We start from the raw sequence: 18,958 nt of genomic DNA on the forward strand, positions 1-18,958 counted from the left end.
GGCATGGCGGCGTGTGCTTGTAGTCCCAGCTACTCGAGAGGCTCAAGGGGGAGAATTGCTTGAACCTGGGAAGCGGAGGTTGCGGTGAGCTGAGATCGCGCCACTGCACTCCAGCCCAGGTGACAGAGTAAGACTCCCCAAAAGAAAGAGAAACTGGATTAGATTTACATCGCTCATCACACACATTTTTGATAACTGGATGATACGTGTTCATTGAACACTTACTGGCATAACCAAGCTCCACCTACCCTGGGAAGGTATAGAGGAACTAGACCAGTTCCTCTTCTCAATTTCATTGTCTTGTCCCTGGCACCACCAGTTATCCACTGGTTAGTCTCCTTTGAATTCATTTACACTTCTTTTCTCCCTTTCCCTCATAGCAGTCATTGTCCAAACCTGCTTTTTTCCGACAAAATTCAGAGAGGAGGAACTTCAAACTGCTGGACACTAGGAAGCTGAGTCGGGATGGAACTGGGTCCCCTTCCAAAATCAGCCCCCCCTCCACTCCCAGCAGCCCTGACGACACTTTCTTTAACCTTGGAGACCCACAGAACGGCAGGAAGAAGAGAAAGATACCTAAGGTAATGGTGGCAACCAGCTTCATGCTCAGATATGCATGACCCTTTCTCCGTGAAAGAAGACTGCAGAGGGGTCTGGGTGGGGGATACATCACTGGCCCCTCTCCCACCTGTGTTGCTGCAGGCCAGGGGGACACAGTGAAGCCAGCAGGCTGGAATATCTGGACCTTCATCCTGATCATTTTTGTGGTCCTGTGGTCTTCCTCTTAGCCACTCTTCTCCCAATCTCAGCTGCTTGTCTGATCCCAGACAAGGTTTTAATGCCCATCCTCAAAAAGCCACAGCTCCTTCCTTCATCGCCACAAAAAAACAGAACACCATCCATCATGCTCTGACCTGAGACTTGGTCTACACCCGCTGCAGAGGCAGGTCCCAGTCTGTGTTCTGAGACAGCCCTTGTCAACAATCCTCTTGTGGCTCTTTGCAGCCAAAAAGGTAAAATATTCCCAGGGGCTTGGATATATACATCTTTATGCATCTGTTGTTGGTTACATTTCCTTTTGCTCAGTTTCAGTGCTGCAGTTCGGTCTCTCTTCATTGACCAGTTTGGTACTGTAGGGTAGGCAAAATTTCTCCTCTACCCTCTTAGAGTCTCCAGCTGAGCCTCAGATTTAAACTGACGTAAGACAATTAACAGGAAAAATGCGTACTCATTTTATTTACAAGTACGTGGGAGCCCTCAAAAGAAAAATGTAAGACCCAAAGAAGTGACTGGATCTATGTGTTTATATACTAGGCTGAACAAAGAGCGGCAATTGTGGAAAAGTAACCAGGAAGATAGGGGTTAAACAAGATTTGTTTGATTAGATTTCTCTTAGCCTCAACTCGCCATCACTGGTGATAATGTTTCTTTCCTCCTGTTATAAGGAGGGCCTCTTTTATGTGGAGTTTCATCTCCTGTTTTAAGAAGAAAAGGGAAGGTCAGAGCGACCTTCATGCACTTTCTGTTTTTCAAGTGTCTTTAGTTAAAAATAATCAATATGCCAAAGTGGCATATTTTGGGGAGCTATGTCCTGAACTCCTTCAAGATCAACTTTTTTTTTTTTTTTTTTTAGATGGAGTCTCACTCTGTTGCCCAAGCTGGAGTACAGTGGTGTGATCTCGGCTTACTACAACCTCCACCTCCCAGGTTCAAGCGTTTCTCCTGCCTCAGCCTCCCGAGTAGCTGGGACTACAGCCACCATGCCCAGCTAATTTTTGTATTATTAGTAGAGATGGAGTTTCACCATATTGACGAGGCTGGTCTCGAACTCCTGACGGTGTGATCCGCCCGCCTCAGCCTCCCAAAGTGCTGGAATTACAGGTGTGAGCCACCGTATCCAGCCAATATCAGCTTCTTACAGGAACTCGTAGAGCAGGGATTCTTAATTTCAGAGTTCATGGATGGGCTTTAGGGGGTCATGAAATCCATAAAAATGTAAAACTTTATGCAGATAAGTTTCCGTGTGGGACACTGTCTGTAGCTTTCATGGGATTTCTCTGAGTAACTCATCGACCTGAAAGAAAGTCAAGGGAGGCCGGATGCAGTGGCTCACACCTGTAATCCCAGCACTTTGGGAGGCCAAGATAGGAGGACCACTTGAGCCCAGGCATTCAAGACCAGCCTAGACAACATGGTGGAACCCCATCTCTACACAAAATTTTAAAATTAGCCAGGCATGGTGGTGTGCACTTAGAGTCCTAGCTACTTGCGAGGTTGAGTTGAGAGAGAATCACTTGAGCCCAGGAGTTAGAGGCTGCAGTGAGCTCTGATCGCGCCACTGCACTCCAGCCTAGGTGACAGAGCGAGATGCTGCCTCTAAAAAAAAAGAGAGAAAGAGAAAGAGAAAGAGAAAGAGATGGTTCTGCTGAAGTCCACCTAGGGAATATGCCTTTAAGTAGTGGTGCCTGTTGAGTGACTCACTTTGGCAGCACTAGGAAAGATTATGAAAGGACCTGGCAAGTCTGAGGACAGCTAAGAACTTTCATCCTAGAACCCAGAAAGTTAGAGTGTTGGAGGTATCTCACATAAGAGGAATCACACAGTATCGTCCTTCCGTGAATGACATTTCACTTCGCTTAGTGTCTTCAAGGTTTAAGCATGTGTCAGCATTTTCTTCTTTTTTAAGACTAAATGAGCCGGGCGCGGTGGCTCACGCCTGTAATTTCAGCACTTTTGGGAGGCTGAGGCGGATGGATCACAAGGTCAGGAGATCGAGACCATCCTGGCTAACACGGTGAAACGCCATCTCTACTAAAAATACGAAAAAATTAGCCGGGCATGGCGGCGTGTGCCTGTAGTCCCAGCTGCTGGGGAGGCTAAGGCTGGAGAATGGTGTGAACCCGGGAGGTGGAGCTTGCAGTGAGCCGAGATCGCATCACTGCACTCCAGCCTGGGAGACAGAGCAAGACTCCGTCTCAAAAAGAAAAAGACTAAATGGTGTTCCATCATATGTATATACCACATTTTGTATATCCATCTATCTGTCCATGGACACTTGGCTATTAGAAATTTGGAGTGTTTCAACAGAAATGAAACACTCCAACCCCTTTATTTTTCCAATGAGGACATTTGACCCCATAGAGGTCAACTAAATGGCCCAGAGACACCCAACCAGCCAGAGGCAAAGAGGGCCAGACATTTTCTAAATATCGAAAATAAGAATTAAAATATTCAAGCCAACACAGTGGCTCATGCCTGTAATTCCAGCACTTTGGGAGGCTGAGGTGGGCAGATCACTTGAGGTCAGAAGTTCGAGACTAGCCTGGCCAACGTGGTGAAACCCTGTCTCTACTAAAAATACAAAAAAAAAAAAAAAAAATCAGCCGGGTGTGGTGGCACACACCTGTAATCCCAGCTACTTAGGAGGCTGAGGCATGAGAATCACTTGAAACTGGAAGTCAGAGGTTGCAGTGAGTCAAGATCACACCACTGCACTCCAGCATGGGTGACAAAGCAAGACTCTGTCTCAAAATAAATAGATAAGTAAAATATTCATAGAACATGGAAATTGGTTACCATCCTATATTTTTGTTTACTGACATAGACAGATAAAAGTGTTATATAACATTTAACATATAGCTACGAGATAGTAAGATTAATTTTGTAAGCACACAGAACAACTAATTTTAGAGTTCCTCCATGTGTGGGATTCTAAATCACATGTGGCATGAATGTGTGCTCTTTGATAGCAAGCCCCGGGGGACCCAGCAAAGCAAAATACATAAATTCGCACTCACCAGCTTCTCACACAAGAAAGGGGAAAACAAATACGTAAGAAACACCAAACTCTTTTGGTCTGAAATATGAAAAACATTTTCCATGGAAGCAGGTCTCCTTTCAAATGCATCAGATAACTAGGCCGGCCTGGGAGGTGGGGAGGGGCAGGGCACAGAGTGTCTGGCAGTGGTGATGGGGGAGACCATTTAGGTTGAGTGGCCTGCTTGGAGGCTTGGAATGTGTCCCACCCCAGGGTATCCGTGTACACTTGCACACTGCATGTGTGTGTCCTGTGAACACATGGAAGGTGCATGGCGTCTGGGGGTGCACGTCCCTCTACAGATTGGGCTGCACGCTCGGCTGCATGGTGCTGCTCCCCGAAGTCCCAAGCTAGGGCTTGGGACCCGTTCTAATCCCGGTTCCCACCCCACTCAGGGCTGCTCTGACATTCTTTGGAATGGTTCCCACGAAGGGAGCCCTGCCTGGGAACCTTTTTTTTTTTTCCTGTCTCTTCCTTTTCTTGTTTTGTTTTGGGAGGAAAAGCTCCTTCCCAAGCTGCAGTGACATCGAAGCCTCAGAGGGAAAGCAGCCACCACACCGTGAGCAATGGGCTGTCCCCCCATCCAGACAACAGACGCCCACAGGGCAGTGGGGCTGGCAGCCTCCTTTCCTTGACAGTCACGTTCCTGTGTGGTAGAAAAAAAATGACTGGGCTGGGTGTGGTGGCTCACGCCTGTAATCCCAGCACTTTGGGAGGCCGAGGTGGGTGGATCACCTGAGGTCAGGAGTTCAAGACCAGCCTGGCCAACATGGCAAAACCCCATCTCTACTAAAAATACAAAAATTAGCTGGGCATAGTGGTGGGTACCTGTCATGCCAGCTACTCAGGAGGCTGAAGCAGGAAAATCTCTTGAACCCAGAAGTTAGAGACTGCAGTGAGCTGAGATCGGCGCCATTGCACCGCAGTCTGGTCAACAAGAATGAAACTGTCTCAAAAAAAAAAAAAAAAAAAAAAGATTGAAAGACACCCACGAGCCCATAGGCAGTGTCTCCCGCTCCCCCCGGCCCTGGCCCTCCATCATCGTAGGAGAAGGGCAGTGAGGGAAGCCCAGCCGCCACAGAGAGCGTGCTGCTAACACTGGCTGTTCTTCTCCTGGTGTCTGGCAGCTGGTGTTGCGAATCAACGCCATTTATGAGGTCCGGAGAGGAAAGAAACGGGTGAAGAGGCTGTCCCAGTCAATGGAGAGCAACTCAGGAAAAGGTAGAACCCCCACCACCAGCCCTCTCCCGCAAGAATCGGAAAAGAGATTCTTTCCAGAAGTGGCTTCCTATTTTTTCTGGTTGACTCACCAAGGAGGAGAACAAGCTGATGCTTTGTAAATGTCCTGCACCGTCTTTGGGACAATGGCGGGGCTGGGAGCTCAGCCTGGGTGACATGTCCCCTGCCTCCCCATCCTTGTCCTCATCCTTGTCCTCACCCACCACCAAGTCAGCCCAGCACTACAGGCCCTGGCGTGACTGTGGGAGCAACCTTCCTTGCTTAACCTCCACAAAAGGGACCAGGACCTTCTGCTGTATTATCTGATATAGGTACCATCTAGTACCATCTGAACTAGAACCAGATTAATTTGGCAGTACATTGAGTTGGACGAGATGTGGTTTGTACAATACATTGAGAGACAGCAAGAGGCTGGGCGCAGTGGCTCACGCCTGTAATCCCAGCACTTTGGGAGGCTGAGACAGGCGGATCACCTGAGGTCAGAAGTTCGAGACCAGCCTGGCCAACATGGCGAAACCTGTCTCTACTAAAAAATAGAAAAATTAGCGAGGCATGGTGGTGTACATCTGTAATCCCAGCTACTCAGGAGGCTGAGGCAAGAGAATCACTGCAACCTGGAAGGTGGAGGTTGCAGTGAGCCAAGATTGTGCCGCTGCGCTCCAACCTGGGTGACACAGTGAGACTCCGCCTCAAAAAAAAAAAAAAAAGACAACAGAACACCCCCTCTGAATTAGAACGTTTGATCTGTGCTACCACACAGAAAGAGCTTCCTACATGAGAAGAACTCACATTTGCAACTGTCTTCCTTGTTCTTTTCTTCTAGTGACAGATGAGAACAGTGAGTCTGACAGTGACACAGAGGAGAAGCTGAAAGGTGAGGAGAGCCGCTATTGTGCAGGATGCAGGCAGGTGACTTGGAAGCTGCAAAGGTGGCCCCTCCTCCTTAGTATGAGGGACAGAAGCGTCCTGCCCGAGCTTGCTTGGCAAAATGTGAACATCTCAGTAGATAGTGGGGCCACAGGGTGCTCCAGGGCCGGTCTGCCATGGGCATGATCAAAATGGCACTACAGTTGCTGAGAGCCAGGGAGGCTACAATAACGGCAGCGACCCCTGCTCCCATGCCTCTCCCTATGTCCTGATGTTTTCCATGCTTCAAGGATTGACACTGCGGCCCTAAGGCTTCGGAGACCTGGAGCTTCTGCCCACTTCTGCTCAAATTACTGTGTGATCTGGAGGAAATCACTTAAGATCCAGGGCCTCTAGTTCCTCGTCTGTCTGATGAAGTTGTTGAAATAATTGGTCCCTGGGGGTCTAAAATTAGATAGTCTGGGCCTAGGCTTTAGTGAGTTTTCTGCAATTTTTTCAGACCCCAGGGAGAAGCCAAAGAAAGCAAGTCCAGAGGCCAGGCGCGACAGCTCACGCCTGTAATCACAGCACTTTGGGAGGCCGAGGCGGGTGGATCACAAGGTCGGGAGTTCGAGACCAGCGTGGCCAACATAGTGAAACCTTGTCACTACTAAAAATACAAAAAATTAGCCAGGCGTGGTGGCAGGTGCCTGTAACCTCAGATACTCGAGAAACTGAGGGAGGAGAATCGCTTGAACCCGGGAGGCAGAGGTTGCAGTGAGCCGAGATTGAGCCATTACACTCCAGCCTGGGCAACAGAGCGAGACTCCATCTAAAAAAGAAAAAGAAAAAAACAGCAAGTCCAGGTTGCTGAACGAGGTGACAGAGACCCGTCCACTCAGTGACCCTGCTGCATTCACCTCAGACATCCAGCTGCTCCCAGACTCACCTCTAGAATGAAGCAGGGCCATTTCATTGCAGAGTCAGTGGCAGAAGAGGAGGTGGACAGGAGTTCCTGAGTTAGTGGGATCTCTGCCAGTTGAGTCACAAGGGATGTTTATAAAGCTCCCAGCTCCAAAAGCCCTCTGGTCTGGATTCTGTCACATCACACAAACCAAAAGATGAGGGAAATGGGTGAGGGGAGGAGTCACTGTCCCTACCTCATCAGACAGATGAAGGCAAGGGCATCTTCAGCCTCTGCCCAGAGTCCAGACAGCAAAACCATGGCAGAGTAGAGCCACGATTCCAGGCTCCTGCACCCTGATTGATTTGGTAGCCAACTGAGTGTTGCTTCTCCCAGAACTTTGGCAGATATCCCAAGTAAAGAGTTTCCTACCAATTTGTTAGACACAGAAACACTTTGGGGATTAGAAAAAAAGTACTTGAGCTGAGAATTACATAACCTATTGCAGCTCAGTACAGTTCCACATGGGCTCATGGTCATTTCAGGCTCTTTGTGCGCTCTCTCTCTCTCTCTCTCTCTCCCACTCTTCCTCACCCAGCTCACAGCCAGCGCCTGGTCAACGTGAAGTCTCGCCTGAAGCAGGCGCCTCGGTACCCATCGCTTGCCCGGGAGCTCATCGAGTACCAGGAGAGGCAGCTCTTCGAGTATTTTGTGGTTGTGTCTTTGCACAAGAAGCAGGCTGGGGCTGCCTACGTGCCAGAACTCACCCAACAGTTCCCTCTGAAGGTACAGGGTGGCCAGGTCCCTGTGGCCTGCCAGGGTTCTAACCATCACCTTGTTGGGAGTTATGAATTCAGGGAGGTGTGGGAGTCTGAGGACCACCTAGCATCTAGAATCTTGAAAATGGATCCTAATTAGGGTATATCAGATGGAAAAAAAAATGCTGCTGCTAGAGAATTTGGGAGGTCCCAGAAAGGAGAGACTCAGGGACTCAAAAAGTATGGCCAGACAAATACAAAAATTAGCCAGGCATGGTGTACAGCCTGTGGTCCCAGCTACTCAGGCTGAGACAGGAGAATCACTCGAACCCGGGAGGTGGAGGTTGCAGTGAGCTGAGATCGCGCCACTGCACTCCAGCCTGGGCAACAGAGCGAAACTCTGTCTCAAAAAAAAAAAAAAAAAAAAAAAAAAAGTATGGCCAGAAATGCTTTCTCACTTCTTGTGGTTCCTGTGCTGACCATGCCATCCTCTTTGCCCTTCCTTCCATCTCTTTATCCAGACAGCCACATCTCTTCCTAACCTAGCCTAGAAGTCTCTTTCCCCTGAAGCCCCAAGTCTCCCCAAGCAGCATCACGCTTGTGTCTGTGCTAAATGTCTGCTTTGTTTGTGTGCTGTGCATCTCTCTGTATGTCCCTTCCTTTTGTTACAGGAAGGGAATCTCAATCCAGACCTCTAGAGAGGGTTCTTGGATAAATAAAATAAATAAAATAGCACTTAATATAGTCTGAAGTAACATGGCCAATAATTTATAAATTATTCTTAGGCTTTGACATCAATATTAAAGAGGTTCCACCATATTCTAATTCAGTTCAACTAGAATTTACTAAGAATATATTACATTCAAGTAATTTTCTGCTTGGCCTTAGGGGATTACAGTGATGAACAAAATGTGTCTCCTGTCCTCAAGGAATTTAAACTCTGCCAGGAGGACATAAAATAACCATCTCCCCCCAGCCCCGGAAAAGCATGCAGAGATTCACCAGGTAGAATCTGATGGTCTCTGGACAGACTCATGCCTCAGGGAGGGCAGAAGGGAGGGAGCTTCTGTCCTTGCCCACTCAGGGCCTCCCTTTGCCACCACGACCCAGGCATAACCCTAGCATCTACCAAGGCCCAGATCCCGCTGTCCCCAGGCCTCCCCTCCTTTCCCAGGCCAGCCGTCCTTCCATCGTGCCCACCATGCTCCAACACCACAATCAAGTCCTATTTTTGGAGTTCAGGATAGCAATTATGTAAATTGAAGTAAACCATAGGCACTGGCCTTCCAAAGGTGACACTCACCTTCCTCTAGCTGTCACACCTCTAAGGAATGAGCCCCTGACACCCCACTACCACAGGTATACCCAGATTTTTTTTTCGGCAGGGGCTGCCCATGGATAAGAGAGGCTGCGGGGTGTGCTCACACTGACTCTCAACAGAGATCACTGAGGCGTGAAGGGTTGTCCTACTATCCTGTTCATTGCCTTGGGGCCTAACACAATGCTGTTCACATGGCAATGCTTAATCAGTGTTGTAGGAATCAAGGCTGCGTTAGTTCATGGGTTAGTTAATGATTCACCATAATGATCAAATGATTATTGTTTCCAGCCTGGAGTCACCCACATTAAATTTTTTTTCTAAAGTAAAGTTGCACAGTCACTGTTTAAAAAGAAACTGATCCAGAAATGTATAGGAAAGAAATCACTGGTAATCACACCACACAGAGACCATCACCGTTAACATTTTCTTTTTCTTCCAGTCTTTTCTAATGGTGTAATTTTCTTACAAAAGTGGAATCATATACTGCAGAATTTTTGTATCATGCTGCATGACTCTTTTGTAAACCTCTCATTATTTATAAGCATATTTAACAAAAATTCTAAAACATCATTTTTCAAGTTATATAATGCTCCAATATGTGAGTATTCCCTAGTCTATTTATCTATGTAACCAGTCCCCTTCTGTTGGAAATGTATCTGGCTACCAGTGTTTGTGTGTGTGTGTGTGTGTGTGTATTTTGTTTGTTTTGTTTTGTTTTTTGAGACAGTCTCATTCTGTTGCCTGGGCTAGAGTGCAGTGGTGCAATCTTGGCTCACTGCAACCTCCACCTCCCGGGTACAAGCAGTTCTCCTACATCAGCCTCCCGAGGAGCTGGGATTACAGGCATGTATCACCACGCCCAACTAATTTTTGTATTTTTAGTAGAGATGGAGTTTCACCATAATGGCCAGACTGGTCTCAAACTCTTGACCTCAAATGATCCGCCCACCTTAGCTTCCCAAAGTCCTGTGATTACAGGCATGAGCCACCACACCCAGCCTGTGTGTGTATTTTTGAGACAGGATCTCACTCTTGCTCTTGTTATCCAGGATGGCGTGGAGTGGCACGATCACAGCTCACTGCAGCCTCAACCTCCTGGGCTCAAGTGATCCTTCCCGCCTCATCTTCCCAAGTAACTGGGACTACAAGCACATGCAACCATGCCCAGCTTGTTTATTTATTTATTTAATTTTATTTATTTATTTATTTATTTTTTGAGATGGAGTCTCCCTCTGTCACCCAGGCTGGAGTGCAGTGGCGTGATCTCAGCTCACTGCAAGCTCCACCTCCCGGGTTCACGCCATTCTCCTGCCTCAGCCTCCCGAGTAGCTGGGACTACAGGTGCCCGCCCCTATGCCCAGCTAATTTTTTGTATTTTTGGTAGAGACAGGATTTCACCGTGTTAGCCAGGATGGTCTCGATCTCCTGACCTCATGATCCGCCCGCCTCAGCCTCCCAAAGTGCTGGGATTACAGGTGTGAGCCTGTAGTCTCTTTTTTAGAGACAGGTCTTCTTCTGTTGCCCAGGCTGGCCTCGAACTCCTGGACTCAAGCGATCCGCCTACCTCAGCCTCCCAAAGTGCTGGGACCCACTCTGCCTGTTTTTTTTTTTTTTTTTTTAGTGCAATGGTGATCATCCTTGTACACGCATTTTTACATGTCAGGCATTATCTCCTTGCCTTTGCTCACTTGCTCCGTCTGAAGAAAGGACCTTTTCCTCCTTCTCTCTCTTCTCTTTTTAAATTTTTTTTGTGGGTTTTATTCCTCACTTCTGTCCAGTCCCCTGAATCAAGGCACAGTCCCTATTTGCATGCTAATGTTCCATTAAAATGTTTCCCATCCCGTATTTATCTTTGACAGTTCAAGGAGACTGGGCTGTTTTCCAGCCATCTGTGATTGGTTGTATTTGTGGGAGATTTCTGTGTGCAGCTGACTGTAACTGTGCTCCTGTGCATATACGAGCCTGTGTGCATATACGCTGATAACTCATAGGTTGACGACGTGTGCGTAGGCACATGTGTGCCTGTATTTGTGTGTGTCCTATGTGTGATCTGGGGTGGGTGCATGCAAGTAGTGAGTGGGCTGTTGAAAAGGGCTGGAACTTGTTTCCCCACGAGGTCTGCTCTTCAGTCCTGAATGCTGTTTCTTCTGTGGAGAAACTCCTTTGGTATTCTTCCTTCCTTTGGTATTCTTGGCTGGTCCTTTCTTTGGTGTTCTTTATAATTTAAGTCATTCACTCTGTGGTAATTAATGACCCCTTCCTATAATTACACCCCGCTGGTACTTGCTTCTTTGCATGACTGTGCAAGGACAGTCAAAATTACTGTTTAGGGGACAGTCTGAGTTTGTGAATTACCAACTCAAAGACTGTTCCTGGGCCAATTGGGTTCGTCTGTGTCATCGTGGATGGAAGAAAGAACTGTTATATAGAAAATAAATAGTGGCTATTTATTCTGAAGGAGAACAACTAAAGGACAACTAAGTCTATAAATAGTGACTGTGTTTTACGGATTGATTGCTGTCTCAACCACTAGTATTAGTGGCACCCCATGGCTTCAATTAAATTTGGTCTAGCCTGAGGGGAATCATACTGGAAGCGGGTTTTGTTGTTGTTGTTTGTTTGTTTGTTTTGAGATGGAGTCTCGCTCTGTGGCCCAGGCTGGAGTGCAGTGGCTCCATCTTAGCTCATTGCAAGCTCCGCCTCCCGGTTTCATGCCTTTCTCCTGCCTCAGCCTCCAGAGTAGCTGGGACTACAGGCGCCCGCCACCATGCCCAGCTAATTGTTTTGTATTTTTAGTAGAGACAGGGTTTCACCGTGTTAGCCAGAATGGTCTCTATCTCCTGACCTCGTGATCTGCCCACCTCAGCCTCCCAAAGTGCTGGGATTACAGGCATGAGCCACCGCACCCGGCCAGGAAGCAGTTTTTAAAATTGGAAACAATCAGCCTGGTGCTCTCTGCCTTTGGATACTCTTCTTCAGAGCCCTCCTCTCCCTGACACTTGGTGACTTTGGGAAGGCTTGTTGAGCGTCAGGAGCGGTGAACAGGACTGCTGGCCTGCCGACTTCAGAAACTGTCTGCAGGGGTGTTTTAAAGTAGAGCTCGGGCCAGGCACGGTGGCTCACGCCTGTAATCCCAACACTTTGGGAGGCCAAGGCAGGTGGATCACTTGAGGTCAGGAGTTCGAGACTGGCCTGGCCAACATCGTAAAGCTCCGTCTCTATTAAAAATACAAAAATTAGTCAGACGTGGTGGCAGGCACCTGTAATACCAGCTACTTGGGAGGCTGAGGTAGGAGAATCACTTGAACCCAGGAGGTGGAGGTTGCAGTGAGCCAAGATTGCAGCATTGCACTCCAGCCTGGGTGACAGAGCAAGACTCCATCTCAAAATAATGAATGAATGAATGAATGAATGAATGAATGAATGAATGAATAAAGTGGAGCTCACTAGCAAGCTATTGGAAACAAAGAAATTGATGCAAATTATTACAGAAACAATTTAGGTTAAGGCCAAACACCGTGACTCACGCCTGTAATCCCAACACTCTGGGAGACCAAGGCAGGCAGATCACTTGAGGCCAGGAGTTCAAGATCAGCCTGGCCAACATGGTGAAACCCTGTTTCTACTGAAAATACAAAAAAAAAAAAAAAAAGCTAGATGTGGTGGTGCATGCTTGTAATCCTAGCTATTCAAGAGGCTGAGGCAGGAGAATCACTTGAACCCATGAGGTAGATGTTGCAGTGAGCCAAGATCACACCACTGCACTCCAGCCTGGGTGAGAGAGTGAGACTCTGTCTCAAAAAAAAAAAAAAAAAAAACGAAAGGAAGGAAGGAAGTTAGCCGTTATATTTAGGTTAGACACTATCAATTCCTAACTTCAGATATTCAGATATGTGATATTTCAAATTACTGAAGATAACCTTAGCATGATGCATTTTTCTTTAACTTTTTATAAAGGAAATTTAACAAATAACCTATTAACAATAGCAACAAAGCCTACAATTCTCCTCACATGAAAAAGTACCTGTTTATAAACAAATATGAATAATAATGAGATAAATAATTAGAAATTATTATTTTGTGTTTCCCAAACTTGTATCTGGGGTGCTTTTTAAAAGCACAGATTGCTGGCTAGGTGTGATGGTATGCACTTGTAAGTCCCGCTACTCAGGATGCTGAAGCAGGAGGATTGCTTGAGCCTAGGAATTCAAGTCCAGCCTGGGCAAGATAGCAAAACTCTGGCTCTAAAAAATATATATTTATACATAGAGAGACCAAAAAATCACGAATTTCTGTTCATAAGCAAAACAAACAAACTCAGGACTTTAGTCTCTAAATCAGACTTCATTAATTAATCCTGTCCCTTTTTTTTTCTTTTTTTTTTTTGAAATGGAGTCTTGCTCTGTCGCCCAGGCTGGAGTGCAGTGGTGCAATCTCGGCTCACTGCAAGCTCCGCCTCCCGGGTTCATGCCATTCTCCTGCCTCAGCCTCCCGAGTAGCTAGGACTACAGGCGCCCACCACCACGCCCAGCTAATATTTTTGTGTGTATTTTTAGTAAAGACAGAGTTTCACCATGTTAGCCAGAATGGTCTCAATCTCCTGACCTCGTGATCTGCTTGCCTTGGCCTCCCAAAGTGCTGGGATTACAGGCGTGAGCCACCGTGCCCAGCTCTTTTTCTTTTTTCTTAGACAGCATCTTGCTCTGTTGCCCAGGCTGGAGTGCAGTGGTGTGATCTCAGCTCACTGCAACCTCCACCTCCTGGGTTCAAGCAGTTCTCATGCCTCAGCCTCCCAAGCAGCTGAGAGTACAGGTGCCCGCTACCACACGTGGCTAATTTTTTTGTATTTTTAGTACAGATGGGGTCTTGCTGTGTTGGCCAGGCTGGTCTCAAACTCCTGACCCCAGGTGATTCACCGGCCTCAGCCTCCCAAAGTGCTGGGATTACAGGTGTGAGCCACCATGCCCGGCCCTTGTTCTTTTTTTTTTTTTTTTTCTGTAGACATGGAACCTCGCTATGTTGCCCCAGCTGGTTTTGAACTCCTGGTCTCAAGTGATCCTCCTGCCTTGGCCTCCCAAAGTGCTCATCCTGTTCTTTAACAAGATAACATTCATCCGGTCTTTGATATGTCAGATACTGTATGATGTGCTAGAATCTCATAGAGAGAGAGAGAAAAAAAAAGATTAGATCATTTTTCTTCCTAGTTCGAACATTAACTCATGTGACCGGGACACATCACGTCACACCTCAGGGCTTATTTCCTTCTTGCTGAAATAAGAATGTCAGGCTGGATGGCGTCACGCTTCCTTCTAGTTCCAACACTCAAAGACTGTCTGAAATTAGTTGAATTTCCCAGCATAATTTGGTTTTACTGAATTTATTCACTGAGAGTGTTGTAACAGTCATTGCCTGGAGTGAGAAGGGACTGCTTTGCCTGGGCCCAGAGATAGAAAGGCCTGATTCGAGGCTCTGCCCTCCAGTTTCCTGAGCCTCCTATTTGGAAAGGACCGCTGGCAGTTTTTTTTTATTCATTGAAATAGTTACATTCTAGAATGTCAAGCAGGAGAAGCATAACGTTTCCCTCAAGCATACTATTTTTTCCTCCCAACTTCTCCCAGAGGTCTATAGTTGGAACTGCCCTGGGGGGCGGAAAACGCCCCAGCAGACCGAGCTGCAAGCCCTTCCTAAGGGAAGAGGTTAAGGCGGCAGTCACAAATGTGGAAAGGTGGGAGAGGCCATTCTTGCCATCGTCTGCCTCACTCTCCCACGCTGGGGTTTGTTCTCGAACCATCTCTCACCTTTCTCCCTGCAGTTGGAAAGATCTTTCAAGTTCATGAGAGAGGCTGAGGACCAACTGAAGGCTATTCCCCAGTTCTGTTTCCCTGATGCCAAGGATTGGGTTCCTGTCCAGCAGTTCACCAGGTACGAGCTGGCTTCTCCCCTTCCCAGCCCCAAAGACTAAGTGGGACTTAGAGACGGGGTTACAGGTGGCAGACCCCGTGAGTCATTCCCACCGTTAAGCAATCCTGATGGGCCCTGGCCTAGAGCTTTCCCCATGGGGTGTTTTTAAAGCTTCCCTGAAGGTGAGAGTCACCTGCCCAGCATGCAGACCTCCCAGGCCTCCCCCTCAGTCTGGGGATGTTTGTTTCAGAAGCCTCCCGGAAGGTAATTCTTAGCCTGGGAAAAGTTAGGACAACATTGCCCTTCCCCGTTCTCATCCTGAAACATCTCTTCAGTCTCCTATCCAACTGTTTCTTGGATTGGGATCCGTTTACATTTCTGCTTCATCTTGTGTTATTAGACACCAGTGTTTTTATTATCAGATGTTTCAGCATTTGGCCAAACTCAGTAGGCTGCGGGTCCTGTCTTTAAGGGGTACCGCGTTCCTTGAGGGTGGCTCAGCAGTCTTTAAGGACCGTCCAAGCCTTGGGGCTGCCCTGTACAGACCATGACCTGAGAGAGCTGCCCCGGGGCAATTCCAAGAGGGGCACAGAACCATCACACTCTTCCGCTGCTCTCTCACCGAGTCACATCCCCAGATGAGCAGATGTCACTGCACTCACACATGCTCGGCTCCCTGAGGAAAGCACCCCAGGCGCTTCCCTCTCTTCAGCCTCCAGAGTCAATGACAGTTGTGTTTTGTAAAGTGGGGCAGCCCAGGTGATTGAATGATGGGAGAGCCCTGAGCTAGGTATGGTGGCGAGCGCCTGTAATCCCAGCTACTCGGGGAAGCTGGGGCAGGAGAATCGCTTGAACCTGGGAAGCGAAGGTTGTGGTGAGCCGAGATCACACCACTGCACCCCAGCCTGGGCAACCGAGTGAGACTCTGCCTCGGAAAAAAAAAAAGAAAGAAAAAATGATGGGAGAGCCCCGGATGGAAACAAAGTACCACATTTCCTCTCAGGCCACAGCAACACTTTAGTTCTCAGTCTCACTGACTTTTTTTTTTCTTTGAGATGGAGTCCTGCTTCTTCCTCCAGGCTGGAGTGTAATGGCATGATCTTGGCTGACTGCTACCTCCGCCTCCTGGGTTCAAGCAATTCTCTTGCCTCAGCCTCCCCAGTAGCTGGGAGTACAGACATGTGCCACCATGCCTGGCTAATTTTTGTATTTTTAGTAGAGACAGGGTTTCACCCTGTTGGCCAGGTGGGTCTCGAACTCCTGACCTCAAGTGATCCACCCACCTCGGCCTCCCAAAGTGCTGGGATTACAGGCGTGAGCCACCATGCCCAGCCCAGTCTCACTGACATTTACAATGAAGCTATAGGTGACCAGCGTCTCAGCACGAACAGGGACAGGTGGGATGGGGAGCGGCCTTTCCTACGGCCTCCTGCAGTGTGTCCCCTGGCTGCTCGCTGCCACCCCTTGCTGCAGAGTGATGAGGTGTCTTTGGTTTTGTTTTGCTTTGTGATGCATTTGTGTTTTCCCAACCACAGTGAAACATTCTCATTTGTCTTAACTGGAGAAGACGGGAGCAGAAGGTTCGGTTACTGCCGAAGACTGCTGGTGAGTACAGTCTGCTTTCAGCCTGCAAGAGCCTCGTGGACAGCCAGGTCTGACTTCCTGGTCCCATGAGACTGAGATTCCCCAATGGGCCACAGGAAGAGAAGGAGCAGGGGGAGTGGCAGGTGAATCAGGATAGTTAATACCACAGAAAAAAGCTGGCACGGTGGCTCATGCCTATAATCTCAGCACTTTGGGGGGATGAGGGGGACAGATCACTTGAGACCAGGAGTTCGAGACCAGCCTGGGTAACAAAATGAGGCCCCGGCTCTATTTTTAAAATATATACTAAAAAATTAAAAATTAAAAAACAGGAATTGAGGGTGCTCACCTGAGTCTTCTTGGTAGGTGGGAATGTCTGTTTCCATCAGAAGGAAAATACTTTTATTTCATTTTGAGACAGGATCTCACTCTGCTGCCTGGGCTGGAGTGCAGTGGATCATGTTTCACTGTAGCCTCGACCTCCCCAGCTCAGGTGATCCTCCTGCCTCAGCTTCCCAAGTAGCTGGGACCACAGGCATGTACCACCACACATGGCTAATTTTTAGATTATTTGTAGAGACAGGATCTTGCTGTGTTGCCTAGGCTGGTCTCGAACTCTTGGGCTCAAGCAATCTTCCCACTTTGGCCTCCCAGTGTGCTGGGATTACAGGCATGAACCACTGCAACTGGACAAAAATACTTTCTCCATTATTTTTCCTGCCAAATAAAAGACCTTTCTCTCTTTAAGCAAAATATTTTTTTCTAGTAAAACATGCCAAACAGACCCTGATCACTTAGAGAGAACATTCAGAATGGGTGCTAAGGAGAGGAGACTCAAATAATTCAAGAATGTCCCCTTCAGAAGAATCACCTTTAAAAGTCAGGAACTTATTTCAGTGCAATAATCCTGCTAAAGCATTTCAGAATTGTCATTTTCAGGCCCGTTCTTTTGAAAATCTTCAGTAATGGTGAGTCTTTTTCCACTGAGAATATACTTGAGTCCCTGAAATAGGCTGAAAAACTTGAGAGTCAAGTATAATGCATGGCACATAGTAGGTATTCAAGAAACATTTTTTGAATTAATCAGTAAAATAAAAAGCATGGATAATTGAAAAAGTTAAGTGAGATAATAATGTTGTTGATCAAATTACTTTAGGGTTAAAGTATTGAGATTGAAGTTGGGCACAGGCTCACGCCAGTAATCCTAGCACTTTGGAAGGCCGAGGTGGGCAGACTGCATGAGTTCAGGAGTTCAAGACCAGCTTGGCCAACATGGTGAAGCCCTATCTCTACTAAAAATACAAAAAAATAGCTGGGCATGGCGACACACGCCTGTAATTCCAGCTATTCAGGAGGCTGAGTCACAAGAATCGCTTGAACCCGGGAGGTAGAGGCTGCAGTGAGCCGAGATCGCGTCACTGCACTCCAGTCTGGACAACAGAGCAAGACTCTGTATCTAGAAATAAATAAATAAAATTTTTTTTAAGTATTGAGATTGGGCAGGGTGCAGTGGCTCTCGCCTGTAATCTCAGCACTTTGGGAGGCCGAGGTGGGCAGATTACGAGGTCAGGAGTTCAAGACAAGTCTGGCCAATATGGTGAAACCCCTTCTCTACTAAAAGCACAAAAATTAGCAGGACATGGTGGTATGCACCTGTAATCCCAGCTACTTGGGAGGCTGAGGCAGGAGAATCGCTTGAACCCAGGAGGTGGAAGTTGCAGTGGGCCAACATTGTTCCACTGTACTCCAGCCTGGTGACAGAGTGAGACTCCGTCTCAAAAAAAAAAAAAAGTATTGAGATTGATCTTTGTTATTTTTTGGTTTGAAAATTAGCTTAAAACTGAGTTTTCAGAAAGATCTTCAGAAATGATTTCTCACTTGAAATTATCATTATAATAAACATATAGTGATAACAAACAATTATAACAAACATTATAGTAAACACAATGGGATAACAAGTTACTTTATTGGGTTGTCCAGAGCTACGATATGTGGAAACAGCTGGCACTTGATAGTTTCCCAAAAAACATGTGGGTTCCTTTCTTCCCTGAGGCTGTCAACACTCATAATTCCCTTGTGTTTCTCTCCAAAAAGCCTGGAGGCAAAGGGAAGCGCCTTCCAGAAGTTTACTGCATTGTGAGCCGCCTGGGATGCTTCAGCCTCTTTTCAAAGGTGAGAACTTGGACCTCAGAGAAAGAGGAAGGGAAGGAACGGGAGGGCTCTAGAGGGGTCCAGGGAATACCCCCATGTCCTGGGCCTTCTCTCATTTTATTCTCTACCTACTTCCCTTCCCATTTCTTCACTCCTCTCCTCATCACCCCTCTATTCTCTCACCATTGGTTCAGGAAATGAGAGTTGATAGGCCTGGTGCGTTGGTGCGGTGGCTCATGCCTGTAATCCTAGCACTTTGGGAGTCTGAGGCGGGCGGATCACTTGAGGTCAGGAGTTCAAGACGAGCCTGACCAGCATGGTGAAAGCCCATCTCTACTAAAAATACAAAAAAAATTAGCCGGGCATGGTGGTGCATGCCTGTAGTCCCAGTTATCGGGAGATTGAGGCAGGAGAATCACTTGAACCCGGGAGGTGGA

At 47.4% G+C, this 18,958-nt stretch overlaps 1 protein-coding gene across 6 annotated transcripts in view; it reads left to right on the forward strand.

Annotated features, from left to right (window-relative positions):
• The window catches only part of DENND2A (DENN domain containing 2A), a 130,136-nt gene that overhangs the window by 68,303 nt on the left and 42,875 nt on the right, over positions 1-18,958 (forward strand). For 3 of the 6 annotated variants that reach the window (XM_030932783.1, XM_010359807.2, XM_030932780.1), the window contains 7 exons: positions 381-581; positions 4,945-5,038; positions 5,880-5,930; positions 7,405-7,592; positions 14,698-14,807; positions 16,322-16,391; positions 18,465-18,542. In XM_030932783.1, the coding sequence (XP_030788643.1) occupies positions 381-581; positions 4,945-5,038; positions 5,880-5,930; positions 7,405-7,592; positions 14,698-14,807; positions 16,322-16,391; positions 18,465-18,542 (792 nt within the window). The remainder of the gene's footprint in view (positions 1-380; positions 582-4,944; positions 5,039-5,879; positions 5,931-7,404; positions 7,593-14,697; positions 14,808-16,321; positions 16,392-18,464; positions 18,543-18,958) is intronic. The other 3 variants (XM_030932781.1, XM_030932782.1, XM_030932784.1) reach the window with 3 other exon arrangements.

Source organism: Rhinopithecus roxellana, chromosome 6, assembly GCF_007565055.1.
Source record: "Rhinopithecus roxellana isolate Shanxi Qingling chromosome 6, ASM756505v1, whole genome shotgun sequence".
Classification (NCBI taxonomy): Eukaryota; Metazoa; Chordata; class Mammalia; order Primates; family Cercopithecidae; genus Rhinopithecus; species Rhinopithecus roxellana.